The sequence below is a fragment of the Aethalodelphis obliquidens genome, unplaced genomic scaffold (assembly GCF_003676395.1).
Source record: "Aethalodelphis obliquidens isolate GAN/ISIS:26980383/991018 unplaced genomic scaffold, ASM367639v1 scaffold22, whole genome shotgun sequence".
Lineage (NCBI taxonomy): Eukaryota > Metazoa > Chordata > Mammalia > Artiodactyla > Delphinidae > Aethalodelphis > Aethalodelphis obliquidens.
This window is the reverse complement of record NW_020837966.1, coordinates 2,091,518-2,109,141: the sequence shown is the minus strand read 5'-3', so window position 1 is coordinate 2,109,141 and position 17,624 is coordinate 2,091,518. Positions and strand designations below refer to the sequence as shown.

At 39.5% G+C, this 17,624-nt stretch overlaps 1 protein-coding gene across 4 annotated transcripts in view; it reads left to right on the top strand.

The window, feature by feature from the left end:
- Nucleotides 1-17,624, top strand: part of SFMBT1 (Scm like with four mbt domains 1) — a 165,160-nt gene that overhangs the window by 110,536 nt on the left and 37,000 nt on the right. For 2 of the 4 annotated variants that reach the window (XM_027121075.1, XM_027121074.1), the window contains 8 exons: nt 1,904-1,946; nt 4,126-4,190; nt 6,410-6,549; nt 7,300-7,409; nt 8,485-8,660; nt 12,782-12,960; nt 13,141-13,386; nt 14,248-14,376. In XM_027121075.1, the coding sequence (XP_026976876.1) occupies nt 1,904-1,946; nt 4,126-4,190; nt 6,410-6,549; nt 7,300-7,409; nt 8,485-8,660; nt 12,782-12,960; nt 13,141-13,386; nt 14,248-14,376 (1,088 nt within the window). Of the gene's footprint in view, nt 1-1,903; nt 1,947-4,125; nt 4,191-6,409; nt 6,550-7,299; nt 7,410-8,484; nt 8,661-12,781; nt 12,961-13,140; nt 13,387-14,247; nt 14,377-15,491; nt 16,342-17,624 lie in introns of those variants that run through there. The other 2 variants (XM_027121073.1, XM_027121076.1) reach the window with 2 other exon arrangements.

Here is a 17,624-nt window from a genome sequence, read left to right as displayed (position 1 = left end):
TTTCAGAGAAAAATAAAATGATATTCTGGTTATCCGTTTCTGCATAGGAAATCATTCATTGCAACAAACCATTTATTATCTCACATTTTCTGTAGGTCAGGAATCTGACGCAACTTAGCTGGGACCTCTGGATCCGAGTCTCTGGTGAGGCTGCATTCAGGGCCTCAGCAGGGCTCTTGTCATCTCAAGGCCCAACGGGGGAGGATCTGCTCCCAAGTTTACTCAGATGGCCGTGGGCAGGAATTCATTTCCTTGTGGGCTGTTGGACTGAGGGCCTCAGTTCCTTGTTGACTGTCAGTTGGAGGCTTCCCTCAGTTTCTTGTCATGTGGGCCACTTTGTGGGGGAGCTCACAGCACAGGAGTTGGCTTCCATCAGAGCCAGCAAGCAAGAGAGTGAGAGATTGAGCAAGACACAAGTTCCCATGTTTTGTGACCTAATCTTAAAGTGACGCCCCCCAACTTTAAAAACAGCTTTATTGAGAGATATTTATATACCATAAAATTTGCTCCTTTAAAGTACAGTTGACCCTTGAACAATGTGGGTTTGAACTGTGTGGGTCTACTTGTGTGTGGATTTGTTTCAATAAATATGTACTACAGTACTACATGACCCCTGGATGGTTGAATCCGCGGATGCAGAACTGCACATACGGAGGGTGGAATGTAAAGTTATACATGGATCTTCGATTGCTTGGGGGTTGGCACTCCAACCCCTGCATTGTTCAAGGGTCACCTATATTTAAAACCTAGTTCTGAGGGCTTCCCTGGTGGCGCAGTGGTTGAGAGTCCGCCTGCCGATGCACGGGATGCGGGTTCATGCCCTGGCCCGGGAAGATCCCACATGCCACAGAGCGGCTGGGCCCATGAGCCATGGCCACTGAGCCTGCGCGTCCAGAGCCTGTGCTCCGCAACGGGAGAGGCCACAGCAGTGAGAGGCCCGCGTACCAAAAAAAAAGAAAAAAAAAACCCAAAAACCTAGTTCTGTGTTTTTTTAACTAGCAAGTACTATAAGTATTGCTATGCCTTTATACAGAAACCAAAAATAATATTTTTAAGCCTCCCTGGGACAGCCAACTTCTATGAATATTTTCTGGGGGGAAATAAAATGGTGTAGCTGCTTTGGAAAACAATCTGGCAGTTCCTCAAAGTGTTAAATATAGAGCTATATACTCAGGAGAAATGAAACCATATATCCACATAAAAATTTGTACACAAATGTACATAGTGGAACCAATCCAAATGTCCATCAACTGATGCATAGATAAACAAATGTGGTATCTCCACACCATGGAATAGTATTCAGAAATATAAAGGAATGAGGTGTTAGCACACACCACAACTTGGATGAACTCTGAGAACATTATGCTAAGTAAAAGAAGCCAGTTACAAATCATACATGTTGTATGATTCCATTTATGATTTAACAAGCAAATCTAGAGAGTGGAAAAGTAGATTAGTAGTTACCTAGGGCTCGGGGGTGGTTAAGTGGAGAGGTGATTGCTAAGGAGTACCGAGTCTCTTTTTGAGATGACAAAAATATTCTCAAATTGACTGTGGTAATAATTGCCCAACTATGTGAATACACTAAAGACCAGTGAACTGCGTATGGTTGTCCCTCCATATATGTGGGGGATTGGTTCTGGGACCTGCCATGGATACCAACATCTGCAAATGCACAGGTCCCATAGTTGGCCCTCTGTCTCTGCGGTTTTGTATCTGAGGAATCAACTAACTGCAGACTGTGTAGTACTACAGTATTTACTGTTGAAAAAAATCCACATATACTCAGACCCATGTTGTTCAAAGGCCAGCTGTAAGCTAAAGTTAGCTTAATGCATATGTAACTTTTCCTTTGTCTTTTAATTTTTCTTGACATTTATATATATATTTTTTCTTTGTACAGTACACAAACAGAGGAAAGTTGCAGTGGTTCAACCAGAAAAACAGTAAGTGATAGTATGTTTGAATAGTTGACATTTGAAAGTTAAATATCTAGAAGAAGAAGTAACTATTTCAGAGAGTATATCTCCTCATACATTGTTTTCTCAGATGGAAGCATAATCCTTTAATTCAGCTTTTGATAGTTTATATACTTCTCCTTACAATATGAGCATTTCCTAAAGTGGCATTATATATAAAAGGGTACAATGCATTCTCAAGATGTTCCCCAAATTGAATTTTCTTTGGCTTTTAGACCCTGAAGACATTTGAATAAGAGAGGAAATAGAGTCTCTATGCTGGTATTTGTTAAGGAAAACAAAAAATTTTAAATCAGGTTATGATTTGTCACAGTGAAAAGAACTTGAGGAAGAAAACAACAACTCTACAAGAAAAGTCACACTCAGAGGAGTGCTTCTGTCTCCCATTAAGAAGCCCTTTGGGACTTCTCTGGTGGTCCAGTGGTGTTAAGACTCTGCACTCCCAATGCAAGGGACCCGGTTTCGATCCCTAGTCAGGGAACTAGATCCCACATGCCACAACAAAGATCCCGTACGTGGCAACGAAGATCCCACGTGCTGCAACTAAGACCCGGTGCAGCCAAGTAAATAAACAAATAAATATCAAAAAAAAAAAAAAAGCCCTTTGTAGCATTCCTTCATACACACTGTTGAAAAGCAAAGAATTGGTGGTGCCTTTAAAATACAAGGGATTCTGTGTGCATGTGTATTTTTAAAAATTGGGTTTTCAATTCTGTCTTAGCTCAGGCTGCCAGAACAAAATAACAGAGACTGGTGGCTTAAACAACAGAAATGTATTTCTCACAGTTCTGGAGGCTGGAAGTCTAAGATCAGGTACCAGCCTGATTTGGTTCCTGGTCAAGGCTCTCTTCCTAGCTTGCAGATAGCCATCTTCACGCTGTGTCCTCACATGGCAGGAGCAAGGAGGAAGGGAGTTCTTTCTTTCTTGTTCTTCTTATGAGGCCACTGATCCTATTGGGTTAGAGCCCCACCCTTATTTACTGCCTAAAAGGCCTATGTCCAAACACACTCACATGGGGTGGGGGTGGAATTAGGGCTTCAACATATGAATTTAAGAGAACACAGTTCAGTCAGGCTGTAGCAAATTCTGTATAATTTATAGCTGCTTTCATGGCTATGTGAGTAATAAAACAATTTCTCTCCAATTGTGGTGGAGAGAAAGGCTGCAGCATTCTAACCCAGCTAGAGGACTGAGAAAGCAATGACAAAAAAACTGGCTTTGGATTTTTCCTTGACTTAGTCATCAAGACTGATCCAAAGGTTTAGTGAGGAAGTATTCTGAAAAGATAAATTAGCCTTTTTCAGTGATTGCTGCATATGGTGTAATTCGTCTTTAATTTTGAAACTGATAGAAGGAAACAGACCCTATATAAAAATGCTTCTGTTCTTCATCTATTAAAAAAACAAGTACAGATCTTCCTCGATTTATAATGGGATTATGTCCCAATAAACCCACCTTAAGTTGAAAATATCATAAGTTGAAAGTGCATTTAACACACCTAGCCTACCAAACATCGTAGCTTAGCCTACCTTAAATGTGCGCAGGACACTTATACATTAACCTTCAGCTGGGCAAAATCATCTACCACAAAGAATACTCACGTGATTTATTGACTACTGTATTGAAAGCAGAAAACAGAAAGGTTGTAAGTGTATTGATTGTTTACCCTGTGATCTCCTGCCTGACTGGGTTGCAGCCCAGGAACATGGATTGTACCGCATATCACTAGCCAGGGAAAAGATCAAAATTCAAAGTATGGTCTCTGCTGAATGCATATTGCTCCTGCACCATCGTTAAGTGGAAATATCTTTAAGTAGAACCACTGTAAATTGGGGACCATCTGTAGTTTACTTGCAGTTTAAGAATCCAACAAGGAATTCTATAATTTGTTGCTCACATGAATGCAAGTTCATTGGAACATGCAGTATCACAGTACTGTCTACAGACTGTTGTCCCCTTAGAACATGTCCATGGTTTTTAAAACAATTGCTGTTTCTAAAAAAAGTACAATTGAGGAAGCACCTTTTGTTACCAATTTTGCAATCTGCCACATTTGTTTTCTTCTTAGATTGGAAGGAAACTAAGCCTCACATTTTACTGACCTTAGGAATTACCTCATTATTTTGTTGTGTTTTCTTGATGCAGAATACCATCCTCAAGGACTGTCCATGAGGGTCTGAAGAATCAGGAGCTGAGCTCCGCAGACTCAGGTATAAGTGCATGCAATCTTAGGGAAAAGACAACCTTTAGCTTCTTTTAATGGACGATATCTAAAAATAACTTATTAAACAATACCTTTGATTTATGGGATGTAGCTTTATCGAGGGGTCTCTTAATTGTGATTTTAAAGAGTTATAATTGTCTAAGATATATTTAGTTTAATAATTATCTTTAGGCTGGTATTTCTGTCCATTATAAATGGACATTATAATATTTTAGCCATTATTTACTGATCACTTGTCAGTGTTAAAGGCTCTGGAGGTCAATATATCATCCCTGAGTTTAAATAAAGAAACTTAGGCTTTTCAGATCGTGCTCTTTTTTTAAACTGGGTGGTTGAGAGATAGATATTTATTCTTCTTTAAAACCTTTTTATGATATACACACTTTGTATATATATTTTGCAATTTAAAAAAAAGAAAAAAACAAACACTGAAAAACAGATTGTTCCAGAGGCAATGCCTGATAAATTAGACAAGGATCCTTGCTGGAGGCCCAAGCCTTTTGACCAGGGCTCCTTGGAACTACTCTTGACACCACTTTGCTGGTTGTATAATGCTTAGCATCTTGGCTCTGTGTGTTTTAGCACAGATTAGGCATTTGGGTGGTATTTAGTAAATGCCTAGAAAAGAAAGGAAACCAAAGCTCAAAGAGGTCACACAGCTTACAGTAGAAGGGTCAGAAATGGAACTCAAATTGTTCTCAAGTTCAAAACCTGTACTTTTGTCTCTTCTACCCACTGCCTTTTCATAACATCATTTATACATAGAGGATCAGGGCTGCATGACTCCTTATTTTTGACATGTTACTGACCGTTCTAATGCCTACTAAAACTAAAGAATTAAGACATTAATATCTCATGTGACCACAGCCAGAATGTGTTTGCTTTGGGTTTTGTCATATGTCAAGTTACCTTGGAAACAGAGCCTGAGACTCTGATATTTGCATGCAGGAGTTTCATTGGGGAGTGCTTTTTGAAACACTCCTGGGAAGGGTAAAAGATGCAGGACTGGGCAGAGGGAGAAGTTGAGTCACAGTGCAGTTGTAACAGAAGTCTCTTCCAGTCCCGCAGGGAGCCTTGGAGCTGGTATAGCCACTGAGTGTCCCTCAGTGGTGTGTCCCTAGAGGTGTGGTGGCCACACCCTTGTACTCCCTCCTTGGTCAGTTATTGGAAGTGAGCTGCTTCTCCCTCCCCACCTCACAAAGGGTGGGACCTTGGGCAAGGTAGCTCTCTCCTACTGAGGGACAGTTCTGGACTGAGAGATATTCCAGGATAGACTCACAACTAAGAGCTGTAAACTCCCAACATTCCCAGCAGCAGGGAGCATCCCCTGAGGGGATCTGGGTGACAGAGTTCAAATGGAGAAGTGGGCACCGACATGCTGACCACTGTGCTAAGACTGGGTTCTTAATGAGAGAATGAACACTATGTACTTCAGGGTGCTATCAACACTGGGCAGTGTACATGCTCGTTTCCTTTTGATTAACAGGGCAGTGTCCATCAGAAGAGCTTTCTTTGCTTTATATGAAAATGGAAAATGTTTTAGTGTCCTTGAATTTTTTTACATTTAGTAGCTGAATTGCCAACTACTCATATGAGGGAATTAAAAAAACCTTATATTGGAGTACAGTATTCATACAGAAAAATAGTTGAAGAGAAGGGTCTCTAGGCCTAGTTATACCCCGTAATACCTAAAGAATTTAGAGATGTGGTCACAGAATGCTTTTATCCCTCTGAGGAATCGCAGTGATGGGTGGGCTCCCACATCACCAAACGCTACCAGCATACTAGTTTGGTAGTTTTAAGGGGACAAACTGTAGTTCTGGATAATATTCACCATCACTGTCTAGAAATATTCTAGAATTGATTATTGAGTCGTTGATCTTCAGGAATCATCATGAGTTCTTGAAGTAAATCCTCCACTTCCTGTAGTGATAGAAGCGTGGGGCTCTGGAACAATGTTGCATTAACCAGGAGTTAATCTGCAGTAAGGATGTTGTTGATCTCAGCAGAGTGATAGCTCTATAATAGACTTGTTGTAAGTATAAGGTATGTCACACTCAGACAGTATGTTAAACTCCAAAATAAGTTAAGTCCTGACTTTATGTAATGGTGGATATGCTGGGTTTTTTCTTCAGTAATTCAGCTTTGGAAACATAGGGTAGAAAACTATTCTGTTCTGAATATTTGTTTCTCTTCATTTCTCAGTTATGATTAATGGAAAATATTGCTGTCCAAAGATATACTTCAACCACCGTTGCTTCTCAGGGCCATATCTTAACAAAGGAAGGATCGCTGAGCTGCCTCAATGTGTGGGACCCGGGAATTGTGTCCTGGTCCTCAGAGAGGTAAGGTTCCCGCCTAGAGTAAAAGAATTTAAGAAATTTTACAGCAGTCTGGTAGACTCATTCAGACAAGGATCAGCGTGCCGTAGGTGTGACAACTCTAGGTTTTATCAAAAGTGACTCACTTTTCTCATGTATTGGACAGTGAACTAGGCACATAATTATTTTTGCTCCATAGGAAACATTCACCTAAGCAGTTCTTCACGTGGCAGGTTCACCTCTGTCAGTGTAGAAAGGTCTTCTGTCAGAGGCCACGTGAGGACCATGCAGGAGTGAACATGAGAGTAGTCTAAGCCTGAGAGGCTGTGTGGTATTAACCTGGGACCGTGATAGAACTACATACACATCTGCTGGACTTGAGCTTCCCAGGCAGGGTGCTGCACTGTGGGTAAGAGATGTGAGGGTTCCAAACCTATCAGCCCTTAGGGTGGTGAGGCTGTGTCTGGGGAGGCTGGAGCTTCTGTGTGTACCATGACTAGGAAAGGATTTGGAAGCAAATGCTAGAGTAATTTTAAATTTGTGGTGCCTGTTTCTTCCTGACCATAATGTTTAGAATATTTAAGAGGGTCTCATTACTGTCTTATTTGCAACTTTGGTCAACTGTCATATCTTCAGTATTATTATTTTGTTAACGTTTGTCAATTAATATGACTAGAATTAATCACCTAGGTGACATTCTAGGGAATAGCAAGGTTCTAATCATCTGCTTTTCTCCTCCCCAACCCATATTTCTGCTTTAAAAATGGAGCACAGGTCCTCACTTTACTGATCAATGCAGCCTATAAACCCAGTCGTGTCCTTCGGGAGCTGCAGCTGGACAAAGACTCTGTGTGGCATGGATGTGGGGAAGTCCTCAAGGCCAAGTGAGTAGGCTCCCCTGCCCTTTATTCTTTTTTTTTTTTTTTTTTTTGGCTGCATTAGGGGTCTTTGTTGCTGCATGCGGGCTTTCTCTAGTTGTGGCTAGCAGGAGCTACTTTTTGTTGCGGTGCGTGGGCTTTGCATCGTGGTGGCTTCTCTTGTTGCAGAGCACAGGCTCTAGGCGCACAGGCTTCAGTAGTTGTGGCTTGTGGCCTCAGTAGTTGTGGCTCGCGGGCTCCAGAGCGCAGGCTCAGTAGTTGTGGCGCACAGGCTTAGTTGCTCCGAGGCCTATGGGATCTTCCTGGACCAGGGCTTGAACCTGTGTCCCCTGCATTGGCAGGCAGATTCTTAACCACTGTGCCACCAGGGAAGCCCCCCCTGCCCTTTATTCTTAATCATGCTTAACAGGTCACAGAATTGATTCTTCCATGGATAATATTAGGGTACTTACGTTCCCTTGGGCAGGGCTTCTTCAACTATTTGTGGTAAAGGACCAGGTTTGTTTTCTTTTTTAAGTTGCTATCCTATTATACTTTTATAAAATATGGTAAAAATGAGTTACAAAAATATGAAATTCAAAAGACATACGATGCAGGAACAGCTTTTTTGTTACTAGATTTAAGAGCTATAAAATTACTTCTGCAAGTTACTGTGAAAGTTTATAAAACATTTGCTCTTGTTTTCTGACCTCATCTTGTCATGGATGGGTAACAGTTGGCAGGTTATATTGGTCCGTGGACCATACTCGTGGAACCACTACCGTAGGGTCAAGGAAGACTTAATGAAAGTCACTGTTTTTTTAGTGGTTAGTGTAGAAGTTATTTGAAAACCTTAAACATAGGAACAAAAAGCGGGGACCTTACTTTGCTAATTTAAAAAGTCAGCTTTTAGTTGTCATAGCTTACTAGATTATAAATTTAAGTACAATATTAATTCCTCATTGTTTTCAGAGTCCTCAAACTGTAAAGGACATAGAATATTCTAAGAAGCAAAAATATTTTTCAGGTCTGTTAATATACTTGATTTTTCTCTGTAATCACTAGCCCAATAAACTTGGTATCTGATGTCTTCCAATGGCAGATACAAAGGAAAGAGTTACCGGGCTACTGTCGAGATAGTGAAAACAGCAGATCGGGTGACTGAATTCTGCCGGCAAACCTGTATCAAACTGGAGTGCTGTCCTAATCTCTTTGGTCCACGGATGGTTCTGGATAAGTGTTCAGAGAACTGCTCTGTACTTACAAAGACTAAATATAGTGAGTCAAGTTTTTTAAATTTGTTAACTGTAGCAGCTGACCATATCTCATATCCTAGAAGGTTTTTATTTTGCAGACATTCAGATATAGCAGAGGTATGCAAACTTTTTCTATAAAGGGCCAGATAATAATATTTTAGGCTACGGGTCATAGGATCTCTTTTGCATATTCTTTTTGTTTTGTTTTAATTTTTTTAAAGAACACTTTTAAAAATGTAAATACTATTTTTAGCTTGTGGGCCATACCAAAACAGGCCATGGGTCACATTTGGCCTACAGGCCCTAGTTTGCCAACCTTTATGTACAGAGTGTATATAAATTAACTGTTGCACCTAATAGGATATGGAATCTGTTTATACAGTCTGCATGTATTTATTACGGGTCCACTGTGTGCTGCCACTGTTCTAGCACTGGGATACAAATGTAAAGTAAAAAATTCCTTTCCTCACTGAGTTTACATCTTAATGTGGGAGATAGATAATAAACAAGTGAACAAATAGAGGGAAGTACTATGGAGAAAAATGAAGCAAAATAAGCAAAGTAGGAGAGTGAGGAAGGCTAGCAGGTGGGGTGCTGTTCATACAGGTGGCCAAGGAAGTGAAGGAAGCAGGAGAGCTAGCTGTGCAGACATTGGGGTGAGAGTGCTGGGCAGGAGGCAGGAGTATGTCATAACAACACCTGCTGCCTCTCATTGCTTGTCTTCTCTTTTGTGAAACGGCAAAAAAAAAAAGGCATTCAGAATGAAATGTTTAATTTGGAGTCTTGTCAAGGCATTGTTACCCAAACACAAAATTCTGATCCTACTTTTCCTTAAATCCTTAAATCCCACAAGCCCTGATGTCACTTAGGAGAATTAATACAGAGGTGGATTTTACCTTGTTAAACTTGAAGATTTCTTTTAGGGGGTCTCTAATTTTGGGCCTCTTAAACTTTATCATGTGTGCAAATTCTGAGGATCTTGTTGAAATAGAGGTTCTGGTTCATCATGCCATGGGTATCTGGGGCCTAAGTGTCTGCATTTCCAACAAGTTCCCAGATGCTGGTGATGCTGCTGATCCAAGGTCCATATTTAGCATGACAAGTTTTCTAATTAGTATATGAATCACAAAATCATATGAGAGTATCTAACCTAGTTTCTACTTACATTTATTGGATTATAAACTCCTTAAGAGCAGAGTTTGTCTAACTTATTATTATTGTGTCAGATTCAGCACTTAGTTTAGTAAATTGCAGTGGTTATTAGTGGCCAAGTGAAATGTACTGTTCATATAAGCACATGTATAAGTACACCAATTTGAGCCTTTGGATGTATGTGGATTATGTTATGCTTTTTGTCTTGAATTTATTTTTCACAATGATACAATTGAAATTAGCCTAGATTTTAGGACTCTTTATAATTTTTCCCAATTAGTAATTTGAATGATATCAAATGGATTTATATCCTTTAGTATTCATTTTTTGCAAAAAATTACATTATATTTTGATATTACTTTAATATGTAACTCAGAGCTAAACTACGTATATTTCATTTTTGGAATTGTCTCTGTATTCTAAAATTTATATGAAAATACAAAGGACGTAAAATAGTCAAAACAATCCTGAAAAAGAAGAGTAAAGTTGGAGGGCTTACTCTATCTGACTTCAAGTCTTACCATAAACTATAGTAATCAAAAGTGGGGTATTGATGAAAGAATAGTCAAATAGAGTGATGGGACAGAATAGAGGGTCCAGAAATAGAGACAAACTTATGTAGTTAAAGAATTTTCAACAAAAATGATAAATTTAATGGGAAAGGAATTTCTTTCAACAAATGGCACTGGTACAATTGGATATCCAAATTGAAAATGCAAAAATAGAGCTCCTTGGCTCCACCTCACTATATACAAAAGTTTATTCAAGGTAATTAATCATAGACCTAATGTAAAAGCTAAACTATAAAGCTTCTAGAAGAAAACAGAAGAGGTATCCTGAAGATCTTGAGCTAGGCAAAGGTTGCTTAGAGAGGACACAGAATTCACTAACCTGAAGGAAAAACTAATACATTAAACATTACCAAAATTAAAACTTTTGCTCTCTTAATAATACTATTTATAAAAAGGAAAAGACATTCCACAGTCTGGAGAAAATATTCTGTTTATTTGTTTGTTTTGGCATCCCTGAGGGTGCACAGATGAGAAGATATTCTTAATCCATATATCCAACAAAGAACTTGTCTCCAGAATATATTAAAAACTCTCACAACTCAATAAAAAGAGGAGTTTTGAAACTAGAGAAAGCTGGTAGTTGTACAACATTGTGACTACACTAATACCACTAAATTGTACATTTTTATATGTTTAGTTGTTTGTTATGTGACTTTTACCTCAATTTAAAAATAAGTAAATAAAAAGAGAAACAAAATGATCTGGTATTCGATAGTGGTGATGGCTGCACAACAGTGTATTCATTCATAGTCTGTGTCTAAAGACTACTGAATGTGTACATATGACGGATTTTATGTTATGTGAATTATATCTCAGTAAAAAATTAAATAAACAGAGAAAACCATTTTAAAAAGTGAATAAAAGACTTGAATAAACGCTTCACCAAAAATAGATACACACATGGCCAATAAGTAAATGAAAATGTGCTCAGTAGCATTAGTTGTCAGGGAGGTGCAGATTTAAACTACGATAAGAAATTACTGTATATCCACTAGATTGGCTAAAATGAAAATTACTGACAATCCCACATGTTGGCAGAGGTGTACAGAGCAGCTACATCTCTCGTACATTGCTGGTGGAGTGTAAAATTATATAACCCTTTTGGAAAACTGTTAGCAGTCTCTTTAAAGGTAATCATATGTCTACCATATGATCCAACAATTCAATTCCTAGGTATTTACCCAAGGAAGATGAAAACATTGCCCACTAAAAGCCTTGTACAAGAATGTTCACTACAACTTAATAATTGCCAAAATCTGGAAACAACCAGGGGCCCATCAGCAGGAGAATAGATAAACCGGTATATTCATACAATGGAATGCTCTTCATCAATATGAAGAAATGAACTACTCATACACACAACATAGATGAAACCCAAAAACATTATGCTGGGACTTCCCTGGTGGTGCAGTGGTTAAGAAGCCAATCCGCCTGCCAATGCAGGGGATGCGGTTTGATCCCTGATCTGGGAGGATCCCACATGCCGCAGAGCAACTAAGCCCATGCGCCACAACTACTGACCCTGCGCTCTAGAGCCCGCATGCCACAAGTACTGAGCCTGCATGCCCTAGGGCCTGCGCGCCGCAACTACTGAAGCCTGCGTGCTCTAGGGCCCATGTGCCATAACTACTGAGCCCACGTGCTGCAACTGCTGAAGCCTGTGCGCCTAGAGCCCGTGCTCCACAGCAAGAGAAGCCCGTGCAACTAAGAGTAATCCCTGCTCACCACAACTAGAGAAAGTCCACGTGCAGCAACGAAGACCCAATGCAGCCAAAGATAAAAAAAAAAGGGCTTCCCTGGTGATGTAGTGGTTGAGAGTCCGCCTGCCAATGCAGGGGACACGGGTTCGTGCCCCGGTCCGGGAGGGTCCTGCGTGCCGTGGAGTGGCTGGGCCCATGAGCCATGGCCGCTGAGCCTGCGCATCTGGAGCCTGTGCTCCGCAACGGGAGAGGCCACAGCAGTGAGAGGCCCACGTACCGCAGAAAAAAAAAAAAAAAGTTAAAATTAAATAAAAAAGAAACACTTAAAAAAAATTATACTGAGTGAAAGAAGCCTTGTTGGAAAAAGTATTTACTGAATGATTCCTTAGATGAGGCAAAACTAGTCTATAGTGATGGAAATTAGAATAGTGATTACTTCTGGTGAGGGGGACTAACTAGGAAGTGACCCTGGAAACTTTCTAGGTTAATGTAGATATTCTGTATCTTGTTAGGGGGAGGATTATTCAGGTTTATGCATTTGTCAGTTACTAATCAAACTGTATATTCAGAATCTATAGCCAAGATTATTCCATTGTATGGAATTTAACCTTAATCAAATACACTGTACCCATGTTGTGCTATGCTAGTGGAATCTCTTGTGGTTTGAGGTACACAAAAATAATGAAGCTACTTCATTTTTCTTTGTCATTCACATTTAGCACACTACTATGGAAAGAAGAAAAATAAAAGAATTGGGAGGCCACCTGGTGGGCATAGTAACTTAGCATGTGCCCTGAAAAAAGCGAGTAAGAGGAGAAAGAGGCGAAAAAATGTTTTTGTTCATAAGAAGAAACGCTCCTCTGCATCTGTTGATAATACCCCAGCGGGCTCTCCCCAGGTACGAGATCTATGATGTACCTGTAATGTCTAGAAGCCAAGAGATCCCTGGTTTACAATACAGACAGAAGGAATACCTGCAGGTCTTTCTATTTGGATCTCCGGCCAATGGAAGATGGTCTCGTGGTCCAGGAACTGATTTGTCGTGAATTTCAATGAGACTTCTCTCCTTGTCCTCTAGGGAAGTGGAGGTGAAGATGAGGATGACCCAGATGAAGGGGATGATGATTCCCTAAGTGAGGGCAGTACATCTGAGCAACAGGATGAGCTACAGGAAGAGTCAGAAATGTCAGAAAAAAAATCATGCTCCTCCTCTCCCACCCAAAGTGAGATATCCACATCACTGCCTCCAGACAGACAGAGAAGAAAAAGAGAGCTTCGCACTTTTTCATTTTCTGATGATGAGAATAAACCTCCTTCACCAAAGGTACCCGTTTTAAAACTAGTCTTTTTTTCTCTCTTGACAATTTCCCTCTAGAATCTAACCGTTAATGATGTTGGTGTTACACTTATTTCACTATGGCTTCAGTTGAATTTCCTGGGTCTTTTTTAAAAACATCCCAAATTCAGTGATTTACTTGCATTTCAAGGATTATTTGGAGATCAACTACTTATCAGGAGGAAAGTCTCTCTCAGAATGGCTGCTTGTTTTAAGTAAAAAAAAGTTTCATTGGTAGTTTATTAGTAACTTGTCATTTAGTTTAGGGAAAGCTGCCTTTTGATATTTTTCATAATATATATGGTTTTGTAGTAATAAGTTATCTTTTTGGTTCTGATTAAACCATTTTGTTTGGTAGATTCATACATGCATATTAACACATACATGCATTATAAGAATGGCAGTTAAGTTAGTGTTTTAAAACTGGATTGCTTTTTAAATATAGTCTGTGAACAGAAGTGGTTAAAAACGATTTCTCCTGATAATTTAGTTAAGCCTTCTCTTATTGGAAATACCAGCCCATCTACTTCTGCACCCTGCCAGAGAGTGACCTGAAATAAACCAAGGAACAAGTGGAAGATTTTAAAACTATTCTTCTCTGTTAAATTGTCCAAATTATTTGTGCTGAAACTTTGAGATGAATTCTTGTCTGTTAATATTTCTTATTATAAAAGACAAACATTTCCTGATTAGCTAGTGTGTATGGACCTTTGCCATCCTTGCTGGGAGAAATCATGTCCTAAAACCACTTTAAATCCTGCCTTAAAGGGTTATGACTTTATGTAGAGACTTTCTTAGAATGAAATAGTTCTAACACCATTTGGTTTGCTTTTGTTGTGGGGAATGAAGGAAATAAGGATTGAAGTTTCTGAAAGGCTTCACCTGGACAGTAACCCCCTGAAGTGGAGTGTGGCGGATGTTGTGCGGTTCATCAGATCCACCGACTGTGCTCCGCTAGCAAGAATATTCCTAGACCAGGTAATCACAAAGACCTTGAGGTTTTAGTAATGTATCTCTTTAGCAGAGGTCTGTGGAGGTAATAGCAATTTATTTACAAGTCTAAGGAAAAATATTTCTATCCAAAACAAAACAAAAAAAATTATTTCCCTTCTCCGGAGTAGAACTATGATAAAAAGTTACTTATCTGACTGCCTCCATAGTTGAAGCAGATTATTATTGCATTCTCATTTTTCCTAAGAGTTTGTTTCCATCCCCTATTAAATAGCTTAAAATTACGCATGCTATACTTAATTATCCTCCTCTTTTCCAAAATAACGATCTGCTTGTTTTAAAAAATAATTAACATCTATAATGTGTTAGGCTCTAACAGAAATAGTCTGTGGCCTTAACTATTGAAATAAATTTTGTTTTGATAATTGAGGAGATTCAAAACTGAACATCTTTTGAAAAGCTGGTCAGGCTTTTATGAATGTTACAGAGTAGGAAAACATTGCAGTTTATAGGTAATATTTTCTTTCAGATTTAGAAAGAGTCCTCTAAAAAGATATTTCTTCTGGCACATTTAGTTGCCGGTTACTGTTAGGCTAGTTAATTTACTGGATTTCTGCAGAGCAGAATGGATTCTTACCCTTGGTAAAACTTTTATTACACATTCTGTTTTTTTTTAATTTATTTGGCTGTGTTGGGTCTTAGTTGTGGCATGCAGGCTTCTGTCTAGTTGCGGCACACGGGCTCTCTAGTTGTGACAGACAGGCTCAGTAGTTGTGGCACACGGGCTGCAGAGCGTGTGGGCTCAGTAGTTGCAGTGCCTAGGCTTAGTTGCCCCACAGCATGTGAGATCTTAGTTCCCCAACCAGGGATTGAACCCACATCCCCTTCATTGGAAGGCAGATTCTTAACCACTGGACTACCAGGGAAGTCCCCTTTATTACTAATTCTGAAGATTGATTAGTATGGAGGACTATGAGAGGCATTTAAAAGGAGGTGTGTGATACTTATTTAAAGGGAAAAAGTGATGAAAGGAAAAGCACAGGGACTTTTGATTTTGACAAAGCGAAGTGAACCAGGGCTGTAATGGTCGAGCTGCCACTCATATGCACATCACAGATGATTTGTATTTTATGCTTTAACAGGAAATTGATGGGCAGGCCCTGTTGCTCCTTACCCTTCCCACCGTTCAAGAGTGCATGGACTTAAAACTGGGCCCTGCCATCAAACTTTGCCATCACATAGAGAGGATCAAGTTTGCTTTTTATGAACAGTTTGCCAACTGAGAAGGACAACCAAAGTGAGCTGTATCTTTGAAGCACAAATGCAGCAAATCCTTCGCCCTGCTCTACAAGTGGAGCTGAAATAGTCCTGGGGCTCTGGGCCCTGCAGGTGTCGGCTTGCTCTCTTTGCACTTTCAGGGAAGGAGGACCCACACTGAGTAAGCAAAAACTGCACAGAAGTGGCTCTCCTGCCAGTGAAAATGTGGGCATCTCTTGTTCAGCAGATTGCAGTTTAAAAAAAATAAAGGTTGTGAAGAAAAGACTCCTATAGAAGAATAAGCATTTCCACTGGTGTGGCCTGAAAACGAAGAATAATCTAGGTTGCTGGAAAGCACCCTTTTGGTTTTCTTTTTGTTCTTTCTGTTCCTTCCCATTGTAGATTGAACTTTGTTCTCTGCTTTCTCTTTCTTGGAAAGAGAGAACATAGCTTTAAGTCAGCACTGATTTGGGACTGTGCCTAAGGCACATCAGTGCTTCATTGTCATTGTGTTTTTTAAGCTTTTTTAAATTAAAACAGTTCATTTTGGGGATGATTATGTGGCTCTAGGGTTTTGAATGTACAGTCACACTTTGATCCATTTTAAAATCTATTCTTAGGAGTTCCTTTGTTTACTACCTCTGTTGATAATTGAGCTTATAGCCATGTATGAGGTTGTTTTAATGATACCATTTTTAAGCTACATGAACACTAAAACTATGACAGGGTTGGAGGGAAAAAAAACACTGTTTGCTTTCTTAAAAATAATATGTGGCACTTAACACCAATTCCTTAACTGACTGATCTAAGAACTCTACTGTCATTGTTTTGCATCTTGACCCAGGTTGGGCTGCCTGTTTCAAGTAGTTCAAAGATTGTTGCTATTTCAGTTGAATTGCTTTCTCCCTGTTAGTTCTCAGAGGGATTTCAGAGGCTTTTATTTTGTGTTTACTTTTCTCTATAGTTGTTTGTCTTTCATTTTGAGAGTCCTTACTTTGGGTAAAAATCAGTAGGTGTTCCCTGGACCCACAGTAAAGCCCATTTCCCCATCTTTCTCGGTGTCTCCAGGCAGATAGTGTAGAAGCACAACAGAGAAAATAAGTTTTAGGAGGGGTGATGCAGAGCATGGCATTTCCGTCACAGTATGTCCTCAGTGGCTGGATAAAGATTGAGAGATGGTTAAGGATTCTAGAAACGTCTTTGCCTAGTCACGTTTACTCTTTCTTTGGTTAAACCTTTAAATTGAATGTATTCTACGGTCAATTCCCACTCAACAACTCAAGTTTCCTTTTAGGTGTTTCTTTTGACCCAGCTCAAGTTGGTATTAAACCGGCAAATTTTCACTTATGATTGCACTGTTAGCTATTATAGAATAATAGCATTTGCTGTACTGTTCCAACCATGTGGAATGAGGAAAGATACATAGGTTGCTTCCTTTAAATGGTTTGCTTTGCTGAGTGTGTGTGTGTGTGTGTGTGTGTGTGTGTGTGTGTGTGTGTGTGTGTTTTAAATATCCTAGTTACCTGCAAATATATAACCTAATCATTCCTCTTCAAGATTTGAAAATGTTTTAAAACTACAAACTGGGTAAATTCTAAACAGCTATACAAATATAAGGTAATTTTATTACAAATTTAAACTGATTGTGATTTTTTCGTTTTCTTCCCCCGCTGCCCCACGTGTTTTTATGGACCTTGGCAAACATTTGTAATCTGAATCTTCTCTTCATTGGATAATTTATGAACCACCTTAACTCAGGCCCTCCAACCAAACCATATATTAAAGCATCAACTCTTTGCTTTAGGCTACTACCAGATACACCTGGAAAGACGCTTCATTTAAGTAGAAGTTAATATGTTTGAACTTATCGGAGATATAGTTTTTAAAGTTTTGAGTCATTCTATGCCCCTGGAAGAGAAGCATATATATGATGCTTGGGAACAGTTAGCATTAAGTAGATAGAGTTTCGGCGGGAGGGGGGTGGGGGTGGGGGTGGGGGAGGCGGGTATCTTGCATAA